The 21,318-nt window shown below is 41.4% G+C and overlaps 1 protein-coding gene across 4 annotated transcripts in view; it reads right to left on the reverse strand.

The window, feature by feature from the left end:
* Positions 1–686: 686 nt before the first annotated feature.
* dmxl2 (Dmx-like 2) overlaps positions 687–21,318 on the reverse strand; it is a 42,875-nt gene continuing 22,243 nt past the window's right edge. Inside the window, exons 23-56 of one of the 4 annotated variants that reach the window (XM_085458129.1) lie at positions 20,949–21,278; positions 20,740–20,859; positions 20,492–20,627; positions 19,800–19,910; positions 19,493–19,662; positions 19,040–19,137; positions 18,750–18,915; positions 18,086–18,350; positions 17,764–17,966; positions 16,375–16,767; positions 15,646–15,828; positions 15,214–15,510; positions 14,919–15,110; positions 14,731–14,807; positions 14,329–14,459; positions 13,598–13,843; positions 13,137–13,319; positions 12,796–12,873; positions 10,334–10,524; positions 10,078–10,211; positions 9,902–9,987; positions 9,512–9,713; positions 8,900–9,017; positions 7,842–7,907; positions 7,065–7,151; positions 6,706–6,827; positions 6,448–6,586; positions 4,951–5,011; positions 4,672–4,799; positions 4,519–4,596; positions 4,318–4,409; positions 4,175–4,227; positions 3,858–4,075; positions 687–2,411 (exon numbers count right to left, since the gene is read on the reverse strand). In XM_085458129.1, coding sequence (XP_085314255.1) covers positions 2,202–2,411; positions 3,858–4,075; positions 4,175–4,227; positions 4,318–4,409; positions 4,519–4,596; positions 4,672–4,799; positions 4,951–5,011; positions 6,448–6,586; positions 6,706–6,827; positions 7,065–7,151; positions 7,842–7,907; positions 8,900–9,017; positions 9,512–9,713; positions 9,902–9,987; positions 10,078–10,211; positions 10,334–10,524; positions 12,796–12,873; positions 13,137–13,319; positions 13,598–13,843; positions 14,329–14,459; positions 14,731–14,807; positions 14,919–15,110; positions 15,214–15,510; positions 15,646–15,828; positions 16,375–16,767; positions 17,764–17,966; positions 18,086–18,350; positions 18,750–18,915; positions 19,040–19,137; positions 19,493–19,662; positions 19,800–19,910; positions 20,492–20,627; positions 20,740–20,859; positions 20,949–21,278 — 5,364 coding nt within the window. In that variant the 3' untranslated portion in view covers positions 687–2,201. The remainder of the gene's footprint in view (positions 2,412–3,857; positions 4,076–4,174; positions 4,228–4,317; positions 4,410–4,518; positions 4,597–4,671; positions 4,800–4,950; positions 5,012–6,447; positions 6,587–6,705; positions 6,828–7,064; positions 7,152–7,841; positions 7,908–8,899; positions 9,018–9,511; positions 9,714–9,901; positions 9,988–10,077; positions 10,212–10,333; positions 10,525–12,795; positions 12,874–13,136; positions 13,320–13,597; positions 13,844–14,328; positions 14,460–14,730; positions 14,808–14,918; positions 15,111–15,213; positions 15,511–15,645; positions 15,829–16,374; positions 16,768–17,763; positions 17,967–18,085; positions 18,351–18,749; positions 18,916–19,039; positions 19,138–19,492; positions 19,663–19,799; positions 19,911–20,491; positions 20,628–20,739; positions 20,860–20,948; positions 21,279–21,318) is intronic. The other 3 variants (XM_085458126.1, XM_085458128.1, XM_085458127.1) reach the window with 3 other exon arrangements.

A 21,318-nucleotide genomic window follows, 5' to 3' on the forward strand; every position in this document is an offset into this window, starting at 1 on the left:
TCAACTGGCAATTATAAATTGCCCATAGGTGTGAATGTTTGTCTGACTATCTGTTAGCCCTGCAGCGACTGCTGACCTGTCCAGGGTGTATCCATCCTTTCGCGGAAGAAAATGTATGAATGGATGGATGAAGGAAGTGCTGTATTTACTGTACATGGAGTTTTCAAAGGACACAAGATTTACTAATAGTGTGAAAACTTATCATTTTGTATAAGCTGGCAGTTTATGCCAATCAAACCTATAACTCAACTTTTGTTGCCATTTGCGTTTTTGCATGGTGGGTCACCACTGCTTGATTTTTATACAGATGTAACTCGTGATGTCCCTTCCCCCTCTTTTTGTACATATAGACAAACCTGCCTTTGTAAGGAAGCAGCACAGCTGTCTGGCTGCAAAGGATAATAAAAATAAAAATTAAAAAAAAGAAGAAAAAAAAAAAGCGCCAAATCATCCTGATGAAATAAAAAGAATTTATTCACTTTACAAAAGGTAAAACTGACCATGACCTGTTCTCTTACACACCTTCAGGCTCAAGTACCCTAATAGGCCTCTACTCATAATAATGGCTTCTTTTCGACTGTTTGATGTGCACGTACGCACACGAACGCGCACACACACACACACGACACCAGTGGGACCATTGGGGAAACACTTAAGATGCATACAGTACACACAGAGGGCAGAAAGAGAGGGAGAGAAACACAAATCTCTTTAATAAATACCATACATACACTTAACAAAAGTTACAACTAATCCAACTGGTATGATACAAACCAAAAATAAAGAAATGCCTTCATGTTTGTACAAGGTTGTTGTGATAGTTCATATATATATATATATTTATATAATTTATATAATAAAACTATTTCAAATGTTGTACTAGTAGGCCAAATAAAGCCAGACATTCATTTGTATATAATCGTTTCCTCTTTAATAACCTATTTATTTGAAATAAACTTTTAGTGTCTCCAGAATTTGAGTGCAAATATCTATTCCTTATGGATGAAACAGTAAAAACAACTAGTGAGGTAAACACACTTACAGTAGACTGTTGCACATCTCCCAGTCAGATTACAGTAAAACCCCTTACATTCCTAAAATAAAAGGCAATAAGATAAATAGTTTTAGAAAGGAATGGTCAACCAAATGAACACAAACATAAATAACTTAAATAAGAAAATCAACTCAATTAAAAAAAACAACAAATAAAATAAAATCTTTGTGATAAAACCAGAAGTGAACCTTTGTGTTTCTGCTCTGGGGTGAGTGGGTGGGTGGATCTTTAGCGTTGTACCAGACAGATGGAAACACTGAAATCACAGTCACAGGAGTAAAACACACAGTCTTCCAAACAGGAATGTTCTAGCAGTGAGTCTGCCGCACAAACAGGCATTTGAGGGCAGGTGGGCGCGCAGACGTACAGATGGCAGACACAGCAGAGTGAACACGCACGCAGAGGGCCAAACTGGAGCGGGCTGAACCCAAACCATTATAGGCCAAGTGAGTGATGGGCAGCCAGTGGAAAAAGAGAAGGGGGGGGGATACAGACAGGTGTCACTATCAGGACCAAATGCACCATCAACTCTTCCACGGAGCTGAGAAAGCTGGGCAAATAAAAGGCAGGAGGGTGGGGGGCAAAAACCATCGAAACAAAATGCAGATTCCAACAACTCGATTCACACTGGAAACCACTGACTTAATAACAAACCACGGTGCTGGTTACAGTAGATGCTAAGAGATTTCAGCTGTGGGCACAAAATGACAACAGTTACACACTTTTAAAATTTTTGCTTGAGCACTTTTACAGAGCACTATCAATAGACCTGTGATTGCACCGCATAACGAGAACAGGACATGCATAGCTTCCCTATGGACACACTCTAAGAGTAGAGATTCTTCGATAAAATTACAATAAAACTAGCTTTAAAATCAAGTATGATACCATTTGCTTGTAACTTTGTTTTCAGCCTTTGGGAAAATAAAATGTTTGCAGCTCCGTTTTTAATCGTTCTGGATACGGCCAACAGTAAACTCATGAACACCGTTCATGCTGAAAGTTGCCAACAGCGTGGTAATCTTTTGACTAACTCTTCCCCCAGCAGCGTTTCTATTAATGCCTACAGAGTGTTACAGAAGCATTTCGGTTTTTTCCTCCACTTTCTGACCCTTTCCTCTTAGGACCCTCAGAATTACAAAAAGCATTACAGGGCATCAACCAAGCTGCTGGGGATATTGTAGCGGTCTGGGAGGACCCTCATCTTTAGGGTGCCGTCTGCTCCGCAGGTGAAGATTCGGTTTCCGGGTCGCGTCTCCACCTGCATGACACCTGCGCCGATGTTCCGGAAGATGGACTGCTTGGCGTGCTCTATGCTAAAAGAGTGCATGAGCCCGTGGCCGGCTAGCTTCCACACCTGGGTACAAAGGAAGAGAGAGCGAGAACAGAGTATATAATTAGTTTCTCTTCCCAGGGTTTTCTGGATGGAAAAAAAAAAAAACAAACCCAAACAGATCATTTTTTAAATAATGAAACTGGAGAAATTAAAAACTATTTGGCTGGGGACACCACTTGTTTGGCATTTGTGATCAATTAGCATTTTTCCATGTTGTTTCTACAAAGAGACAAATGTGCTTTAAGGATCCAGACAACCCCCCCCCAAAAAGGTGGTTGCTGGAGGTTGATGGCAGTAGCAGGAAAAGAGAAAGAGGTTGGACATGGGTATAGAGTGCTAATCTGTGTTTGCTTTTGTTTCTAGCAGGTTGACGCAGTTGCCGGTAGTTTGCATACCTTGACTTGTCTGTAAACACTCGCCAAGCAGAAGTGAAATGATTGAAAGTCTGATGCAAACAAAAAACAGAAAACAGACACAGTCTGCGCCCTTTCAAATGTGTCAGTTACAGCGATCAGGCACAAATTTTACTTTGAAGGTGAGCAGCCTTAATTTCTGGTTTCCTTAAATGTTTTTACATTTCACAACATGTAGAGTAAATGGCGAGTATTTCCAGACAAGTTGGTGTCTTCCATGAAAACTACAGGTGATCACAGCAATTTTTATTAGCCAATCAACTAAGTCAGAATACAGAGAACACATTTATCAGTAATAAAAATAATTCTCAAATATTTCAGGACAGTAATTTCAACCAGTACTCCATGTGATTGTGCCAAACATTAACACACTGCTGCTTTGACTGTCACTGATAAATCCGAAGTCAGATTTGAATATATAACATACAGTAGTCTGTGTTTTAGTTAGTTCAGCCAAAGTCATAACAAACTATTTTTAGTGACAAGAAGAACAAGGCTTCCTGCAGCAGACAGTATGGCACCCACAGAGGCTTTATCATCAAATCAGTCTGAGTTTACATTAAAAGATAAAAGAATCTGAGTTGATTAAAAGCAGCATGAAAGACTCACTTCTCTAAATCTTTTGCCTTTAACATTTTCTTGTTCCTGCTTATAACATCTAAAACAAGAACGCAGTCATCCCGGCAGTGCAGTGTTGACCTTTAGACCGTATCACCTCTGTGTTTTAAGTCTTTGATCTCATCACCTTATACTGGAATACTTAATAAACAAACCACAACAGCAAAGCCTGAAAAACTAGACCTGGAATCTTAAATCCAGGGACAAAAGTGTTGTTTGAAGGCTAGAGAGCTGCACCAAATACTCCTCCAGTTTATGGATTAAAAAAAACAAACTTGGAATGAATATAAAATAATTCTCAGTAGTTTTGATGCTGAATGCTTTATACAGTGCTTATGTTTAATAACATTCACTGACACAAAAGGATATTATTCCTCAGCACACAATGTGAGCGTGTATCAGCAAGGAAGTGAGTGAGAGAAAGAGCATGCGTCACCTTCATGTTGCCCTCTGCAGAGCCAGTGACGAAGAAGTCCTCAAAGGCATCCAATGCGAGGGCCTTGATGGCTGAATCATGGGCCTGGAAAGTGTGGAGCAGCTGCCGCTGTCGGATGTCAAACACGCACACAAAGCCTTTTCTGCCTCCAGTAATCAGCAGCTGCTGTTTAGGAGCATACTGAAGCACAGTGGCCCCGTTCTCATGGCAGGGAAAAGCTGAAGGGGGAGGTAGGAAGTAAAAGTGGATAAACTTGAAATATAGGGAAAAAGAAAATCACTGAAACTCACTTATTAGAATAAATATGGATTTCTCACCATGCACCATAGTATTGTTAGGTGAAATCAGAGTGTCCCACAGGCAAACATTTCTATAAATAACATAAAGCAAAATATTATGCAGCTGGAAAAAATAAACAAAAAGAAAGAGAGCAGTGTTTGATTAGTCGTCCAAATCTGACCTGTTATCATTGGACTGTCCGGCCGTGGCGATGAGACTGGAGGATGTGATGAAAGCAAAATCCCCGCAGGTCTTAGTGTGGCATTGCCAACTCTGAGAGCAAGAACAGGAAAATAAAAGCACATTTTCATTTGAATTATACAGACCACTCATATTGTGTGTGTGCTGCGACTGTGAATAAGGAGGTGGGAGGGAACCTTACCAGGTACGGTTTAGGGTTGGACGATGTCTGGTTAACCTGCCAGAGACTGAGGAAGCCCTCTCCATCAGCGACTCCACACTACAAGAATGTTTCAGAGGAATCAGAACAATGGCACCGTACACACAAAACACAGTTGCTACTTTGTGTGTGTACCTTGTTGCCCTGGGAGTTGAAATAGAGACGGGTGACTCGAGCGTTGCCTGCTTGTCTGAAGCAAATGAGTTGCTGAGGTCTGTTCCATTCAAACATCCTCACGCTACCATCCTGAGCCCCAGTCATGTCTGATACACAGCCCCACACACACACAAACCAGGAAAAGAAAGGGAGAGAGATGTTGGGGAAAGAACAGGAATACAAAGCAGGAGAAGCTATATAATTTACTTATACGTGTTAAACGTGTATACTGGTGAATCCTCTCAAAGTAGCACTCACAGTACTGATATATGGGATGGGATGTCATTCTCTTCACATTGTTTAGATTCCTCTTCATAATCTGAAAGACATCAATATAAACATACATTTATCTTGTAATTAGCTTAAATTAATTGGGCAAACAATTAAGTTAACTATCTGAAAACGTCAGGCCTGAAGATCAGCCTAGTGAGTGGTTGACGACCCCCTGAGCAATAACTGTTGCCCGTTTGGGTTCCACTCTTCACAGTGTCACTACCACTTAGCGTGCATTTAGCAAGTTTTTGCAGACAAATTGGTTTACACATTAATCAAAGGCGACCATATCAATCTGCTACCAGCCAAAGCAATCGCAAACAGCTATTCAGTGCAGCGCCGATCATCAGTGGTCATCAAGCAGTCTTTAGGCATTTTTAAGTGGAGCCTTGGGCTAACCTAAGCAGTAACGTGATTGGATGATGGGCTGACTGAGGCACCGTCTATGTGCGCAAGAGTTTAAATCACTTTTATCGAATCTTCTTCTCAGACACACATGACACTCGTTCAGGTGTGCACTCGTTCAGACTTATACGTGACTATGGTAAATTACACATCACTTCAAACATCAAGCAAATTTCTGCAGATCGCCTCAATATTCCAGCTCTTTTAGTTAAAACTCATTCCTGCACTTTCATGACTTCTTCAGCATCAACAATATCTTTAAAGTATTTTACATGCATGTAATTTCACATTTTGGTCATGAAAAAACTTTTTTTCTGACCACTGCTGTAAAGACTAATTCTAAAACTGGACAGATAGTAGCTTTTAGACAGATGAAACAGCAAACTAATTTACATGAAATACAAGTGCAACTAATTTTGCTGCACATCAGAATATGATAATTGAATATGTTAAGAGAGCCCTCCTCAACCTTCACATTTAACAAAACCCCTTCCACAGTCGTTTGAACCTCTATGACACCCTCGGTCTTGTCCTCCTTTGTGTATCACACTAAACATTTATCACCGTGGCTGGGACACTGAGAACCTATCTGCGTGTTAGTCTGACGCAAATCTGTACCTTGGCTAGCCGTCTGAAAGGGCTTCTGATATCTGTGTTTATATTTGGCCATCACTGCCATGCAGACACACCCCCAGTCTGTATCTGCATCTACAGACTCAGCAGGCCAGCTGTTTAGTCGGCGTGGTTCAGCAGCGATAACAATAAAAAACAAACTTTGCCTGAAAACGTGCAAGCCCGGCAGACTGCTGAATAAAATCCCCAAATTAAATTGATTTTTTTCCAGAAGCAGAAGTTTTAAATGAAGCGTTTTCATTTTGTAAAAATACATCTAAATCTTTACTAATGAATATTATGAAATGAAACGACTGCAGAGTCATGCCACCCTTTCTATGAGCCCTGAAACAGAACTTAATCACCCCCTACTGGTTATCGCTAAATACTGCATATGTACTGCTGCCTGGTTTTGCTGGATTCAGGTTGCACAGCTGTGTAGATTTGCAGTGAAGAATCGCGTACCACACTGGCTCCCATACTGGTCTGACCACTACCGAGCCACGGCATGGATGCAGAGACTGGCATCTGCGGTGGTGCAAAGGGGACGGAGCTAGCCTGGGCAATATTGGTGTGCGAAGAACGATGATCTACATCATCAGAGCTGTAAAACAAACAAACAAAAAAACACAAGCTATCATTTAATCGGAGAGGAGACAGGGAGTGTGCAGTCCAGGCTCGGTGAGATTTGAAGGAAATCATATGATCTGCTGCTAGTCTGACCTGCGAGACTCCTTATCAAAGTCCTCCCCAATCCACGTGTAGGGCTGGACAGCTACTAGACTGGACACATCAACCTCTTGGACATCATGGGTGGAAGCCAACACTATTTCATTAGAGTTAGCCTAGGAAAGTAAGGAAGCACGGTGGATAAGGCGAGACAACACATATCACTAGCTTCTCTGAATTCCCAGAAAGTAACTGCCATGTATTTGCTACTTAAAAAAGATTTCTAGAAACCTTCATTCAATATAAATCTATCTAATAATCCTGTCTCCATGTACAGTGTCCTCAGAATCAAAGGAAATTATGAACCACAAGTTTTCCCCAGTATTTTACACAAGTTAACACCCACAACTGACCTTATTTATGGCAAATGCCATGATTATATCAGACTCCTTGTGGATGATTTTAGCTTTTCCTCCAGGGTAGCCCAAATCAGCCTCCACCTGGAAAAGACAAAAAGAAAAGGAAAACATCAAAGCTGAAGAGAGAAACACTAAAATAAGGTTCTCCTGGGTCAGATTAATGGTATGAAGGAGATTTTTTTTTTTAAATAAATAGACTTTAATTTCCTTCTAGTAGGATAGAAAACAGAAAATATTGACAAGTATGACTACTGAGCTTCTGGGCTGACACCCTCCAGTTAGAAAGCCTCGCCACCACACCCTGACAGTGAGCATGCAAGTTAGTAGGTTTAAAGTGTGTGCCATCTCATTTATGTGATTTTGAGTCCTGCAGAATCAGTCCAGCTAGAAAGGATGTGAGCTACACAGGGAGATGAGTTATTGATAGGTTTGGATATGAGGTTATGTGAGTGGATAAGTGTCCCAGTGAGAGGAAGAGATTAGACATTAGATCTAAGCCATAGAGCTTCGAGTAGATTTTATGCCAAAAAATTACCAGAGCAGTCACTATCAGGCCAAGCTAGAGAGGAGACATGCAGTGCTTTACCCCAGCATGGCGGGATCTCAAAACAAACTGCAAACCAAACCCTGTGCAACTGGTGCAAGATTTCTTTTAGTGTTTAATGCACTTGCTCCTTCAAGCTTGGCTTCGCAATGACTCTCCCAGACAGAAAAGATAGACAGATGCTCAGACAGAGCCAGGGCCTGGGCTGGTACAGTAAATGATACTACCTTATAGGAACTGCTAGCTCCTGCTTTGCAGTGTGGGCTTATACGGTCCGTATGGTTCTCTACAGACTACACACACACAGAGGCAATATAGACACAGGACACACCAACACAGCACGACACAACACACATGCACAAACAGAAAAATAAATCATGAAATGAAAATGAAAAAAATTAACAAAGCTGACAGGATATTGTATACTTGGTGATAAAATGGGAGTAAGTCAGACATGTTGCAGCAGGTATGGAGACATCTTACTATTACAGCTGAATTTGACATGATGTTATTCCAGTTAGCGAAAAAGGTTTTAATTATTAACTAGGCATGAGGACAAGAATCTATAGGAGGTTTTTTTTTTTAAGTTCGAGCTGCATTGGCAGTCTGTCATAAAAGTGACTGATTCAGACATCACAGAAGGCAGTGAACCATCTTATACTTGATTATATGTTAAAGGAGTCAAAGCAAAGATAAGAAAAATATTAATAGTGATAAAAATGCTCACTCGGTGCTTTAAAAAAAAAAAATCAAGGGATGAATTTAGATACATGACTAAAAAAAATTACCAAATTGCCATTTCCAACTAATAGACTGCAAAAATATTCCAAAGAAAAGATCTGGGAAAAAAATAAAAAATATCTGGACAACCGAGCATCTGGATACCGTTTTCCATTTTTAAGGGAAAACCTACTGTGGACATGCGGCACACTAAGAACTAAAGTTAAATTAAAAGGCATATAAAATATGTTATTTTTGTAAAAACTGTTCGGATACTTCACTTTGGTAGGGCTAGTTGTTTGATGCCTACAAGGATCATAAATCTCTGTTTATAGGCGTCGTGTCTTTACGTGTGGTTAACCTGGGCTAATGTCAGCAAATCCACTTCAGAAATTTTCTATGACAATCATGTGTTACACTAAGATGAGGAGGAAAAAAAAGAATAAAAGAAAAAACCAACATAATATAGTTGCTGACTAATGTGATGTTCAAGTACTTAAAATTCATAAAAGAAATTATAAACTTCATCTAAGGAAAAAACAAAAATTAAATGCCATGTGCCGACCTCGCTCTGCTTCCTTTTCTTTGTGAAGATGTAACGGATTAATGTCTCCTGAAGAACTTCCTGTTTGACCAGGAAATGCCACAGACGTCGGGCTGGAAAGGACTGGTGGTTCCTTGTCCTAAAGAAAAAAAAAGTGGATGAAAACAAGGTGATCACAAACAGGCTGTTTGTGACTGTCACTTTGAAAAATCAGAAGCAAAGAAACTAACAGAGTAACACAAATTCCTGTAGTCTGCATGGAAGAAAACTGTCTTGTCTGCAAACACTTGCCAGCAATCTTTAGCAAGTAAAGCCTGAAAAAACACAAAAGCTTGAAGAAATGTGATGTGAATCTGGAAAGAAAGAACAGCCATTTTCAAAATTCAAGTTATGCCTTCTGGCTGAAACCAATATGTTTCTAAGGGTGGAACTTGTTTTCCATTTCCAGTCGATTTACACTTATTTCACTACCACTTGTGAGCAGTTAGCGAGTTGTTCGGAGAGAATACTGTTTTTTCCCCCCAGCAACCTTTGGTCACTAACTGGTGTCTACATCTGTGCTACTGAGGCCTTATCTATTTATCTGCTGTAAGTACAAAGACAAAAATTACATATAGATGATGTAATACTCACTTGAAGGGTGTGTTGTCAGGCTCCAGCATGGCCTTATGTCGCAGTATTGCAGGGCCACCTCCTGTGCTGAGGTCAGTAGGGTAAGTGTTGATGTAGTTGGGAGGTGGGCCATCAAACGTATTCATTCGCTCCAACAGAAGCTGCTCCCAGGTCTCCAAAGTCTTCAAGGCAGCATTGCTCAGAGGGGACGTGACTGGCAGCTCTGTGACACAAACACATATACAAATTTGATATTCAGAAGCAAAAAGCTATGAAGCGTTTATCTGTGGATTCCATATGATTAACAAATTATTGTTGAAATGTCCTAAAATATTTCCATGCACCTTCATAAAGAATGCATCGCTTACGTTTAGAGAGGCGTTTAGGATCGGTCTTTTGGCGAGCATGTACCTGTAAAGTCCAGGCCAGTGAGAGGAATGAAGTTCTTGACATTGTGATAAGCCAGTTTCACCATGACCAGGCGGATCAGAAACCAGCTACATAACCCACAAACACACAAATAATTAAAATATGAACCTCAATGAGTCTCAGAGGAAATAAAGAGAAAGAAGCATGGCTGGCTGTACCTGTAAGAGTTGGGGTCAGAGTGCTCAGTCATCTGTGTGTCAGATAGGAAGGCGTCATCATCATCTTCGTCATCCTCGGCACCGCTTTCGTCTGAGTCATACAGGGCGTTGCTGTCTGACAGCGGCAGGAAAGGCTGAGAGGGGAAATGATCAGCAAAGAGTAAATGAAAGGCTTAAATATGTATATTGTTTTGTTTTGTTTTTTTAAACCTTAAATCTGAAGCAAAGATTCAGTTTGACAGCTTTACTCTCTTACTTTGGCCACAAAATAGTCCCACATGCTCAGCTCTGGGGGAATGAACTTCTCCCTGTAGGTGGGTCTTTCAACGGGAACAGGAGGTGGCGTGGCAGGTGTCTCCTTTACAGGGCGTCCAGGAACCAGCATCCTCATGTTGAATCTGCGTCTGTATCGGTCCACATCCTCTGCTGGGGGCTGAGGGGGAGCCACTGTAGCAGAAGAAGAATGAAGAAATGGTATATTTCAAACACAAGACAATTTGAAAAGAGGTCTGCAGTGTGCTGCATTTTATACAAAGGCTGAAGATCAGCTGAAACTCAGCATCACTTTAAATCCAAAAAAGAAGAAAGAAATAGATCCGGAGGAAAAGTACTGCATCCACATCCTACATAAAACACATAATACCTGAGAAAGGAGGCTCCTGTCTGCACCTAACTTCAGTCACAAATGACACGTCATACACTTTTGGAAAGGAGAAATACAAAAAGGCACAAAAAGCACACGTTTGGGATGTAAGCACAGGGCAAGAAACACTCGCTAGTACACAAACCTGCACCATTATCCAGGATGACCATCTCTGGTATCGCACCAGACAAAACAAGACAAGACACAAACCAGAGTAGACAGTGCAGTTAGACACACAGATACTGCACAGTCCATTACATAACAGAATCAGTGAATATTTCATGTGTGGGCACAAAGAACACATCAAACGATGGCAAATTTCTTCAGCGATCATGTGCTAAGCATTTCCTCATATCCACAGCACTTAATAGGCAAACAGGATGAGACTGGCAACTACAGTATGTTAAGGTTAAAATGAGTTAATTAGAACATGACAGTTGGGCATCAGCATGTACCTTTTCTCTAAAGCTGTGTGACTGTGGCATGCATGCAGGTTTGCCGCGGCCCTCAAAAGGACAATTTTAACAAGTGATTTTTATCAACAGGCTGGCATTTAAGATGGCCTGTCCTCTAAAGGAGCTCTTCAAAAGGCCCCTGGCCTTGCTCAGAGCTGCCTCAAGCTCTAGAGATGTGGAGTCTAAATGCCAGTCCCCATCTTCCTCCCTCACAAACACAATGTGAGCACGGTATACTCTGGCCTGATGAATATGGATGAACAGTGTCAATTTCAGCCAACAGTGACACAGTAGAGCTGTGAGCACTTTGGGAATGGCTTAGTTTTTGAAATAAACAGACAAACACCTGAATCATGTCACACAAGCGCTAGTATAAATCTATAATGCAGTAACTAACTCAACTGCAAATTACTTACGTACACCAACTCCATTTGCATTACTTCAAAATACAATCCCAGTTTCAAGAGAGTTGGGATGCCGTGTAAAATGCAAATTAAAAACAAAATGCAATTTTTGCTAATCTGTTTTCATCACAGTAGATCATAGAAACCATATCAAACATTTGAAGGGAGATTAAGTACCATTTTAAGAAGGATATTAACTCGTTCCCAATTTGATAGCAGCAACATGTCTCAAAACAGTTGGGGCAGGGCCATGTTTACCCACTGTGCAGGATCCAACCTTATTTTAATCTGTACAGTCAGGACTGTCTGAGCAGAGCAGCTGCTGGACTTTTGGGAGAGGAATGCTGTCCCATTCTTATCTGATATGGGAATGCAGCTGCTGAAATCTGCAAAGCTTTCCCTGAAAAACTAATCTGAATGGGAGCACATGTTCCTCTAAAACCTGTACATACCAGTCAGCACTGATGGTGTAATTCCAGATGTGCAAGCTGCTAGTTCCATAGGTACTAATACAGTTCCATATCATTTCTGAACGGAGCGCTCTCCTCTTTAGTCTGGAGGATGGTGCGTCCATGTTTTAACAAAAAAAAGAATTTCATCTGACCACAGATCAGTTTTTCTAGTTTGTCTGAGTCCATTTGAAATTAAGTTTGATCCAGAGAAGAAAATGGTGTTGCATTCTCTGGCAACGGCCTTGTCCTTTGTGCACAGGGAAGATTTCTCCAGGTTCCTTGAATCTATGAATTTTCTTGAATTTATGGACAGTAGATGATGAGATTTTAAAAGTTTTACACTGAAGAGGACCGATGATCTTCAGCTCTTGGAGATGCTCTTTTTTTTTTTTTTTTTACAAAGCAATCATGTTAGTGACATGTTGTAAATGAACCTGATTAATTGCAAAATGTTACTTTTCAGGCCTTTTGTCACCCTGTTTCAACTTTTGGTATTTGTTGCTGTCATCAAATTCAAAGTGAGCAAATATTTTTCATGAAAGAGTAAAATATCTCAATTTAAACATCTGGTAGGGTTTTTGTGTTTTATTGTAAATAAAATATAGGTTTAAGAAATGTGTAAATTATTACATTCTGTTTTTGTTTAGATTTAACACAGCACCGTAGTGGTTTTCTTGAATTGTGGTTGTATTTCATTCTAAAATCTGGACAACACACAAGTAGATATTTAGCCTGAACGCTACAGGAAGCCTCTGAAAGTGTACCTGGTTTAGTCTCAGATTCACATATAGTGGGCTGCTCAGCATTGGCCTCTGAATACTCGTTGCTAGGCCCAGCTGGTGCTTCAGTGACACAAAATGAGCACAGAGGACGTTACAACATGTACATGCAATGCAGTATACACACACACAAACACACACACAGCTGTTGGCTTGTCATAACAGTAGTGGATTTTTTTTTTGTTTTGTTTGTAATGCTCATTCAGCAGTAGCTTCACGATAGAGTGGTGGGTCATTCAAGCAGCTGCAACAATGCAAACCTTTACAATTACCATGCACTGCAATTCTGCAAACCAGCACTGCAATCCACCAGCCCAGTTACTCACAGCTGGTGTTAGCTGCAGATACCACAGTGCCCACCCCCTCGTCCCTTAAAACAGGAGGAGGGGGACGTTTAGGGCGCTGGGTTTCAGTAGGGGTGACAGTGGGGTTTGAGGTGAAGTTGCTCTGCTCTGGTCTTCCTGTCTCTTGAGACTCCTCTGGCCTGGCTGCCTCAAAATCAGCTGGCGCTGGGACACAGGGCAGAGGGCACACTCACACAAGACGCTACACACGAGTAGCAGCAGCATGTTAGGAGCATCAACAGGACAGTGCTAAGTAAATATCTATGCGATAATACCAAAAGTGGAAGTGATCAGAGATGTTAAAGGGAAAACAGACGTGGGAGGAAAAAGGTCAACTTCATGTGCTGAATCAAGGGATAAAGGCAAATAATTACAACCATGAACAATGTTGACATGGTAAAGATAAAGCTTTTAGATCGCCAACTACCAAATTGTCCTTTTACCTGGTGGAGCCTCAGGCCTCTTTGGCTTAATGACGACTTTGGCCCCTCCTCCGAAGACTGCGGCCCACACCCGGTTATTGAGGGGATGTGCTGCCAGGCGGAAGAGTTCATTGCTGCTGTGAGTGCCCAGGCCATGGATTAGCAGGGAAAGATAAACTGCCACAACAGCTTCACACAGGAGCACACTGAGCTTTGGCTGGTCCTCGTCCCTCGCAGATGTCAACAATGAAATCAGGGACGACACACCTGCATAGAGGGGAAGCACATCCAACGTGATAAATGTGCAACAGATTACCCCCTAATTTACACAAATAACTTCCACAGGCAAACAAAAACACCATCTCAGCACCATCGAGAACCCATTTATGAAACCTTTTCAGGATGGCGTGATCAGTCTCTTTCTTTCCATTTCCTTCCCAGAGGCCACTGAGCTCCTATTATAGAACACCATCTGCCCCTCTGCATAAACACAGACTGCCTGCTTTGCTCTGCTCTCTCTCGCCCTGCTCTTCACATTTTCACAAAATACTGTCCTTGATGTTTACACAGAAAGCCATTTTCCCCATCCTATGCATCTGTGAGGATCCTCAAATATGACTTCAGTTTCATTTTGTAAAACTACAAATTAGAGCAAATGTGTTATTATATTCTAATCCAAATCCTCTCTTCAGTCAGAATCAAACCAACTCCCCAAATACACCACTGGGTAGCAAAGTAAGAGGTCTTATTACCTGGCCACTGTGCAGGTGCAGAGGTGGGAGTAATATGCTCTTCAATGCTTTCTGTGCGGAGTCGTTTCCTCTCACTGAGCAAAAGGCCCTGGTAAACCATCCCTGTAAACTGGTTGGCCTCTGTTTGACTGCTGCAACGCAACCAAAACATTAAACGATAAAATCACAACAGCCCAAAACATGCATGTTCAACATTTTGTTAAATATATTTATTCTTCTTTCATAGTGTGAAACTCAAAGATACAAATGTCTGAACAGACCTGGAGTCAGACTAAGCTACACAAGCACAGCATCAAAAACAATAGTTCTCAACTACTAAATAGCAATGAGCGCATACTTTGAGCACAAGGGTAATGTGAAGCCAGTTTTGGTTTCTGGATCTGTTGCAATGCACGTGTTTACCTGTAGCTGTGACTGTCACAGAGTGCTTGATAGATGCAAGCAGACAGAGATGCTGCTAGCGTGTGCAGAGCGTTCACCTAAAAACATGAACATCACTTTTCATTATTCATCCCCAAACTGAACAACCAGACAGTAAGACTTTCAGTCATCTTAAAATGAAGTTAGAGATTTGTTTTTAAAGTACTGACCCGATCGTCCATGATGTCCGGATGTGGTGGGGTCTCCATGAGTGTGATGGTGTAGAGGATGTCGTGTATGTGATTGCTGAGGTGGAGAACAGGGTTGGCTATGACTGTCTTGGTGGGGGCAATGTAAGCAGATAACAGGGGCAGTGTAGTAGGCAGAGGCAAAGGGGACTGCAGCTGCTTCACTGTGGTCTCCTACAGAGTATGACAAAAAGTGAATTTGCCTTCTCTGTAAACTGTTTTGTACTAATAAAAAACAAACATATATAATGACATATGTATAAAGGTGCATGCATACCTGCTGGCTCTCCTGCAGGAGGAACAGAAGCTCCATGCGAACAGAGGTGACTCCGCCTCCCTTGGCTCCATGAAGGCTGCAGTAGGATAGAAACACTCTGAGCAGGGCCTGGTTCTTCCTCAGCCATGCCTTGCGCCTCTCAGAGTGCTGCTGTTTGGCCTGAAGCCGGCGGCGCTCCATCTGATGACGCTCATAGGCTCCGGCGTCTGTTCGCTCCAATACGTCATCTGATATGTCCACCGATGTTGAGCGTTCTCCCCAACGCTCCACCTCTGACTCTTCCTCCTTTCCTTCCACCTGAGTTGATAACGTTTATGGTAAAAAAAATAAAATAAAATAAATTACAATGAACCAGAACTGAAAAACATTTATAGAAACATTCAGCAGTTTTTAAAATAGGCTAAAACAACATCAAATAATATTAAAGTCGACCTTGTAGTTGCAGATTTTATGCATGGCTGCTATCTCCTTCTCCAGCCAGTTGTAGAGCTGAAAGCGGAGCTTCCCTCCGTCCACCTCAAAGCCTGTAGCCAATGTACGCAGCTCTGTCATGAGGATCTTCAGACAGGCACGGAACTTCAGCTGCTCTGCTATCACGTCGACCTCCGACTCGCCCTGAAATACATGCGAGTGACTTAAAGGACAAAGACCGTGCTTTGTAGCCTTGAATTTTATATTTGGGGCCGACCCAATTTGCAAATCAAGCCCAAAAACACTCTCTGACACCTTTGCTGCAAGTTTCCACCTTTTGGAGAAGACCCCACCAGAAAAAACATGTTTTTCTTTTCTCATTCAAGAACACTACATCTGAATGAGAGTCGAACCCTCACAATTGTTTTTTATTATAATAACGATTAAATTACATATCCTAATAAACATTATTCTCTCCCTGCTGAGTGTTCAGGCAGGTCTTCTTTGATGTGTTAACTCCAAATAAAAATCCTTTAAATGTAACATTTTGGTTTGTATCTGTCGTCTCCTATATGCCAGATAAGACAGTAAAGAAACTAGACAAGGATGTGCCTTCATACAACATCAAAATGAAGTTATTTTTTTTTCCTGTTTTGGTATTTTAACTGTGCAACCAAAGGAAAAAAACACAATAAAATAAAATCTGAGATCTCCACAATTACTCAAGGAGATTCTAGATATTATTGCTACCTGTGAGTCCTCTCTTTGCAGTTTCTGGCTGCCTTTTCCTGAACCTTCCTCTCCTTCGGTTTCCAGCTCTGGTTTCTTCATGGTCAGACCACCATCGTCCTCATCCTCATCATCTTCCTTGACATCTCCCCAGTCCAGCTTCAGCTCATCTTCCTCTACCTTCACCATAGGCTGGCTCCAGTCCAACCCACCAGTGCCATCATTTCCTCCCCAGGCCTGTGTCGGTGCTGCTGGAGAGCCCCAGTCCAAACCTCCCTGAGTGCCATTTTCCAAGGGTTGGCTTGTGTTTAAATTGGCCTTGGATGAAGCCTTGCTGAGAGGCGATGAGCCAGACTTCTTGCAAACCTTGGGGATCTTGGAAAGTACTTCCAGAGCTAAAACTGGGCAGCCCACCTACAAGATTCAGAGATTATATAATATGTATATGAACTTTTGTTATATAATCTCGGCATGCATGCTTTTGTAGTTATCAGAATGATACATAGGGGGATGGAAGTGATAAATTACAATTATCTTTCTTATTGTAACAAAGTGGATTTTTTTGTCTACAATGATGATTATGTAAAAGGTATGACATCAAACAGCAACAGCTAAGGCCTAAATCTGAATCCTAAATTCACAAACTGGTGGGTCAAGCAAAAATGTTAGTTTCTTAGTTACAGCTTATCTAATTTCCTTCATTTCACACTCAATGACATCCTGGCTGGGTTAATGCAACATGTAATTGAGAGCCTCCAAGTATAGTTTTTATTCCAGTCTATTTTTTCCTGTTATAACACTGCTACATTTCATTTCCCTTTAGAGGAGTAGAAAGAGAGCAAATTCAGCAGATCTTCATGGAGCAAAAATACAATAATGTTCTGTGATCGAGCCCAACAACAATATCATGACTTATTACTGCATTTCTGCTAAACTACAAGGCAAAAATATTCTTTCTCTTTCCCTGCAAAATTGTATGCGACTGCAGTAAACTGCGTGTAACAAATTTTGCATCCTTTGATAGTGGAAGTTGATTCTTGTGTAAAGCTGTTTGCTGTGTTTGTGATTTATTTATGAAGCTCATGAACATCACGGTTTCACCCTATCCTGTTTACCCTAGTCCTGCGATTTCAGAGGAAGCAGTCTGGACATTAAAAATTGATCATCAGTTACAGGCACAAGCAACAAAGTGCACTTGAATTTATAGGCTAAAAATGTTCTTTGCTAGTTGTGTCAGAAGGCGATGATTTCACTAATCTTTTACTCTTGTCCTTACCATTTTAAAGTTTACTTCAATTGTAACTGCCTCACTTTATACTACATATTTATACTTACACATATAATGTACAAGTTCCCAACTCCATCAAGAGAACTGGATTGGAGTAAATAGCTAGATTAGTATGGACTCACCTTGAAGTGTGCATTGGCCGTAGTGAAGAACAGTTTGCGCTCTATGAGGTTGATCTCATCTGCGCTGCTCTTTTCAGCAGTGAGGCCTACTGTTGTTGCTGTGCCCGCTGGATTTGCAAAGTGGCGGCGAATGATCAAAGGGTGTGTCCTTAAGTAGTTATAGAAGCTAAACACCACAGGGTTGCAAGCCTTAACCATCACATCTGATGCACAAAAATGGAAAGAAAAGGGAGAAAATATTTATTTCAGGTGAAAACAACATGAATAATGCACAATGGAACGTGCCGTTTAAAAATCACTAAAATGTCTTCAACCAACTAACCAGGGTTCTCATCGTCCTCTTTTGGGATTCGCTCCAATAATGTGTCCAAGGCTCGCGTGTAGTCTTTCATGATCCAGTAGGCTATGCTGCGGAGGAACGGATCGGGGTGCAACCTGGAACAGTGGTAACCACTCCCGTCCCTATTGCAGCCCAAGACCTTCTCATAAAGGAGGCCTTGGCAGGTGGATGAATTCTCAAAATCAGCCTCATACAGCCTTGCTACTATCATGGCTAACTGGAGATCCTCCATCTTCTCCAGCAATACCTAAACACCATGAAACAGCGTGATGAGTTAACGGTGCAGGTTTTTTTCTTTAAAGAAATAACAAGCCAAGTGCAAAAAGTTAAAGATTTCTGCAAGGTACAAACAGAAACTCACACTTCCTTTTCTGCCCATCTGTATATTTTGACTGTGTGTTGAGAAAAATCTAGGCCAACAAAGACTATGTGCTACTGTTATGCATCTTATTATTTATATAATTTAGGCTTCTCTTTTGTGATTTAAAGGCTGAAGACCCACTCTGTCATCAACATATTTCTGTACCAATATCACCTTAAAGAGAGACGACTTTATGATATTGCTGCTGCAAGTTACGCTGAAATATGCTACTGGAGTAAACACAGCGTCAGTAAGTTGTCTGTGCACTATTAAAAGTCCTCAAACCTCTATGGCATCTTTGAGGGAACCAGCCAACAGGAAGAAGGCAGCCGACTGTTCAAAGCGCTGCTTTCCCAGTAGGGAGAAAGCATTTTTGAGAGCTGCCTTTCGCCAGCGGTCTTCACTGAAGTTGTTTTTGAAGAACTGAGTCATCTTCTCGTCATGCTGAGACCTGAAAGAACAAAGCCACAGAGTTTGGTATCCATTCTGCTTTAGCAAGAAAATTCACTTAAAACCTCTTGTTCTGAACATTGGAAAAATTATTCAAATTAATGTGTTTAGAGAAAATGTCCAACCTGAAGAGTCCCCACAGGACAGCTTTCTTCTTCATGGCCAAGTAGAACAGGGCAGCATCTAAAGGGTCATTTTGCCTCTGGAATGCAGCTTTTCCCAACTGATTATAAACAAGCAATAGTCGTTATTTAGTTATTTCTAAAGAGTTATCAATATTTACCAATTGCTTTGATTCATAAAGTCTTTACAGTAACTCCTAGCTGTTCCTAGCTCCTATTTACTAGAAATGGAAAACTCCTGTAGGAAATTAATTACATTACAGAGTAAACTGGATGGTAAGTTTCCTTTTCTAGTTCATATACTCACCTAGAAACTGAGGCAGATATTGCCATAATCAGAATCAGAATCAGAATGGGTTTATTGCCAAATGTTGAGCAGGTTTACAACAATCAGCATTGTAATCAGCATTACATTTTGATTTTTATGTATATAAATACGCATATTTATTCTGGTACCTTCTCCACCATTTTCCTCAGAGTGTTGATGTTTCTTATCCACCAACCCACACCCACGGCCCGGAGCTCAGACCACTGTGGGTCGCCTCTCTGCATTGCTGGGATCATGTTCAGCATCTCTTCCTCTGCCTCTGAGTGGAACGCCCATGCAAAGTGACACGTTGAGAGGCCTGCAATAGAAGCAGATAGTTGGATCGGGATAGTGAATAATAGGGATAGTGAAAGGAGCAATATACCCCATAACTGTCATACAAAACGTTTTGTATACTCGTCTCACAGCAGCAGCACCATGAGCAGAGTACTTTACCTTGGTGGAGCAGCTGCATGCGGTAGAGTGGGGGCAGAGAGGTGAGCAGGCAGGTATGAAGACGCATGGCGAGCAGGTACCTTAGTCCACACTCATCAAGAGCCTCGCCACCTACACAAATACCAGCAGTTGATCAGTTTTCCCCCCAAAGACCACTCAACAAGAGGGCAAAGACCTTTAAACTCAAGTATCACTTGAGTTCATGTGATCCTGTCACACAATAGGTCTCCAGTCCTTGAACCTTCTTACCCTCTTCTCTGCTTACTTAGCACAGGAACAACCTGCTAATGTCTTCCTCACAAAAGACTAAATAAAAAGAACGAAAAACCGAAGTAAAAAAAGGCAAAAGATACTGAAAAAGAGAAAGGAGCAGTTTAACCACCAAGATTTGATAGCTGGCGAATGACTCAAGAAAAGTATTCCTTTCCTGTTTGTTAAAAACATTTATTTAACTTTAATGCAATATTGGACCGATTTGCTAGGTTTCAATTAAATACCAAGACTTAGAACCAATCTGCTTGCTAAAAATATGTAATCAACCTTTACTGCAGCAGTGCAATATCAGTAAGGATGCTGTTATGACTTCTTTTTAAGGAATACAGTGTTTATGCCAAATGTCAGATGTATTATATTGTACACAGTCTCCTGTACATATCATAAGTACGACTGGAACACACACAAACTAGACAGACCTGTGTACTGTTGATCAGTGGAGCTTGCGACCTCAGCACTTGTGGTTGCAACAGTATCAGCCAAGGCCACCAAGAACATCTGCTCTAGGCGGGTCAGGCCTGGAAGGCTGGAGTGCATGAGGTGACTGGACAGCACCTGGACACAATTGAGAAGAAAGCAAGTGAAGCAGAGAACTGATAAACAAATATTACTTCTCCATAAGTAGATTTTTATGTAAAGGGAAGCCTATTTTTTATTTCATTTTTACCTGAGCATGTTCTGGTCCAAAATAGGTAGGCCCATATTGAGAGAGGTTAATAACTCGGGATTTTTTCTCTGGTTTATCTGTGGCAAAGTTTACAAAGTCATCCGTGGTAACTGTTGGCACCTGTTAATGCAGGAAGAGAAGAGTTTAAAGTCCTTACGTGCAGGTAAACCTTTAACAACAAAATCTGTTCAAGTCTCAACTCTTCCTACCTGGAAGAGGTCAGCATACTGGTCCTCTGTGGACTTTTGGGCTGCCTCACCATCAGTCCCTTTAGTTCCCTTAGCATTCTCTTCAGGTCCTTTATAAGAGGTGTCTAGATCAGCCAACATGAGGGAGTACAGAGGCAAGGGAGGGATGGAGTTGATCTCTGTGTAGTCCCTGCCTCCGTCACGGCCCGACACTATGGTGTCTTTTGCTGTGCTGCCAGTAACGCTGATTGTCCGAGACAGATGTCTCCTGGCTCCGCCCTCACCTGCCTCCACATCCCTAACCACAGCGACTTCTCCAGCAATACATTTTACCAGGTGGGCGAGGATGGCCTGACACACACAAAAAAAGACCAAGACTTTATTAAAATCA

This window comes from Copadichromis virginalis, linkage group LG1 (assembly GCF_057382275.1).
Source record: "Copadichromis virginalis isolate Kocher_CV1m ecotype Utaka linkage group LG1, C_Virginalis_male_GT1.1, whole genome shotgun sequence".
NCBI classification, from domain to species: Eukaryota; Metazoa; Chordata; class Actinopteri; order Cichliformes; family Cichlidae; genus Copadichromis; species Copadichromis virginalis.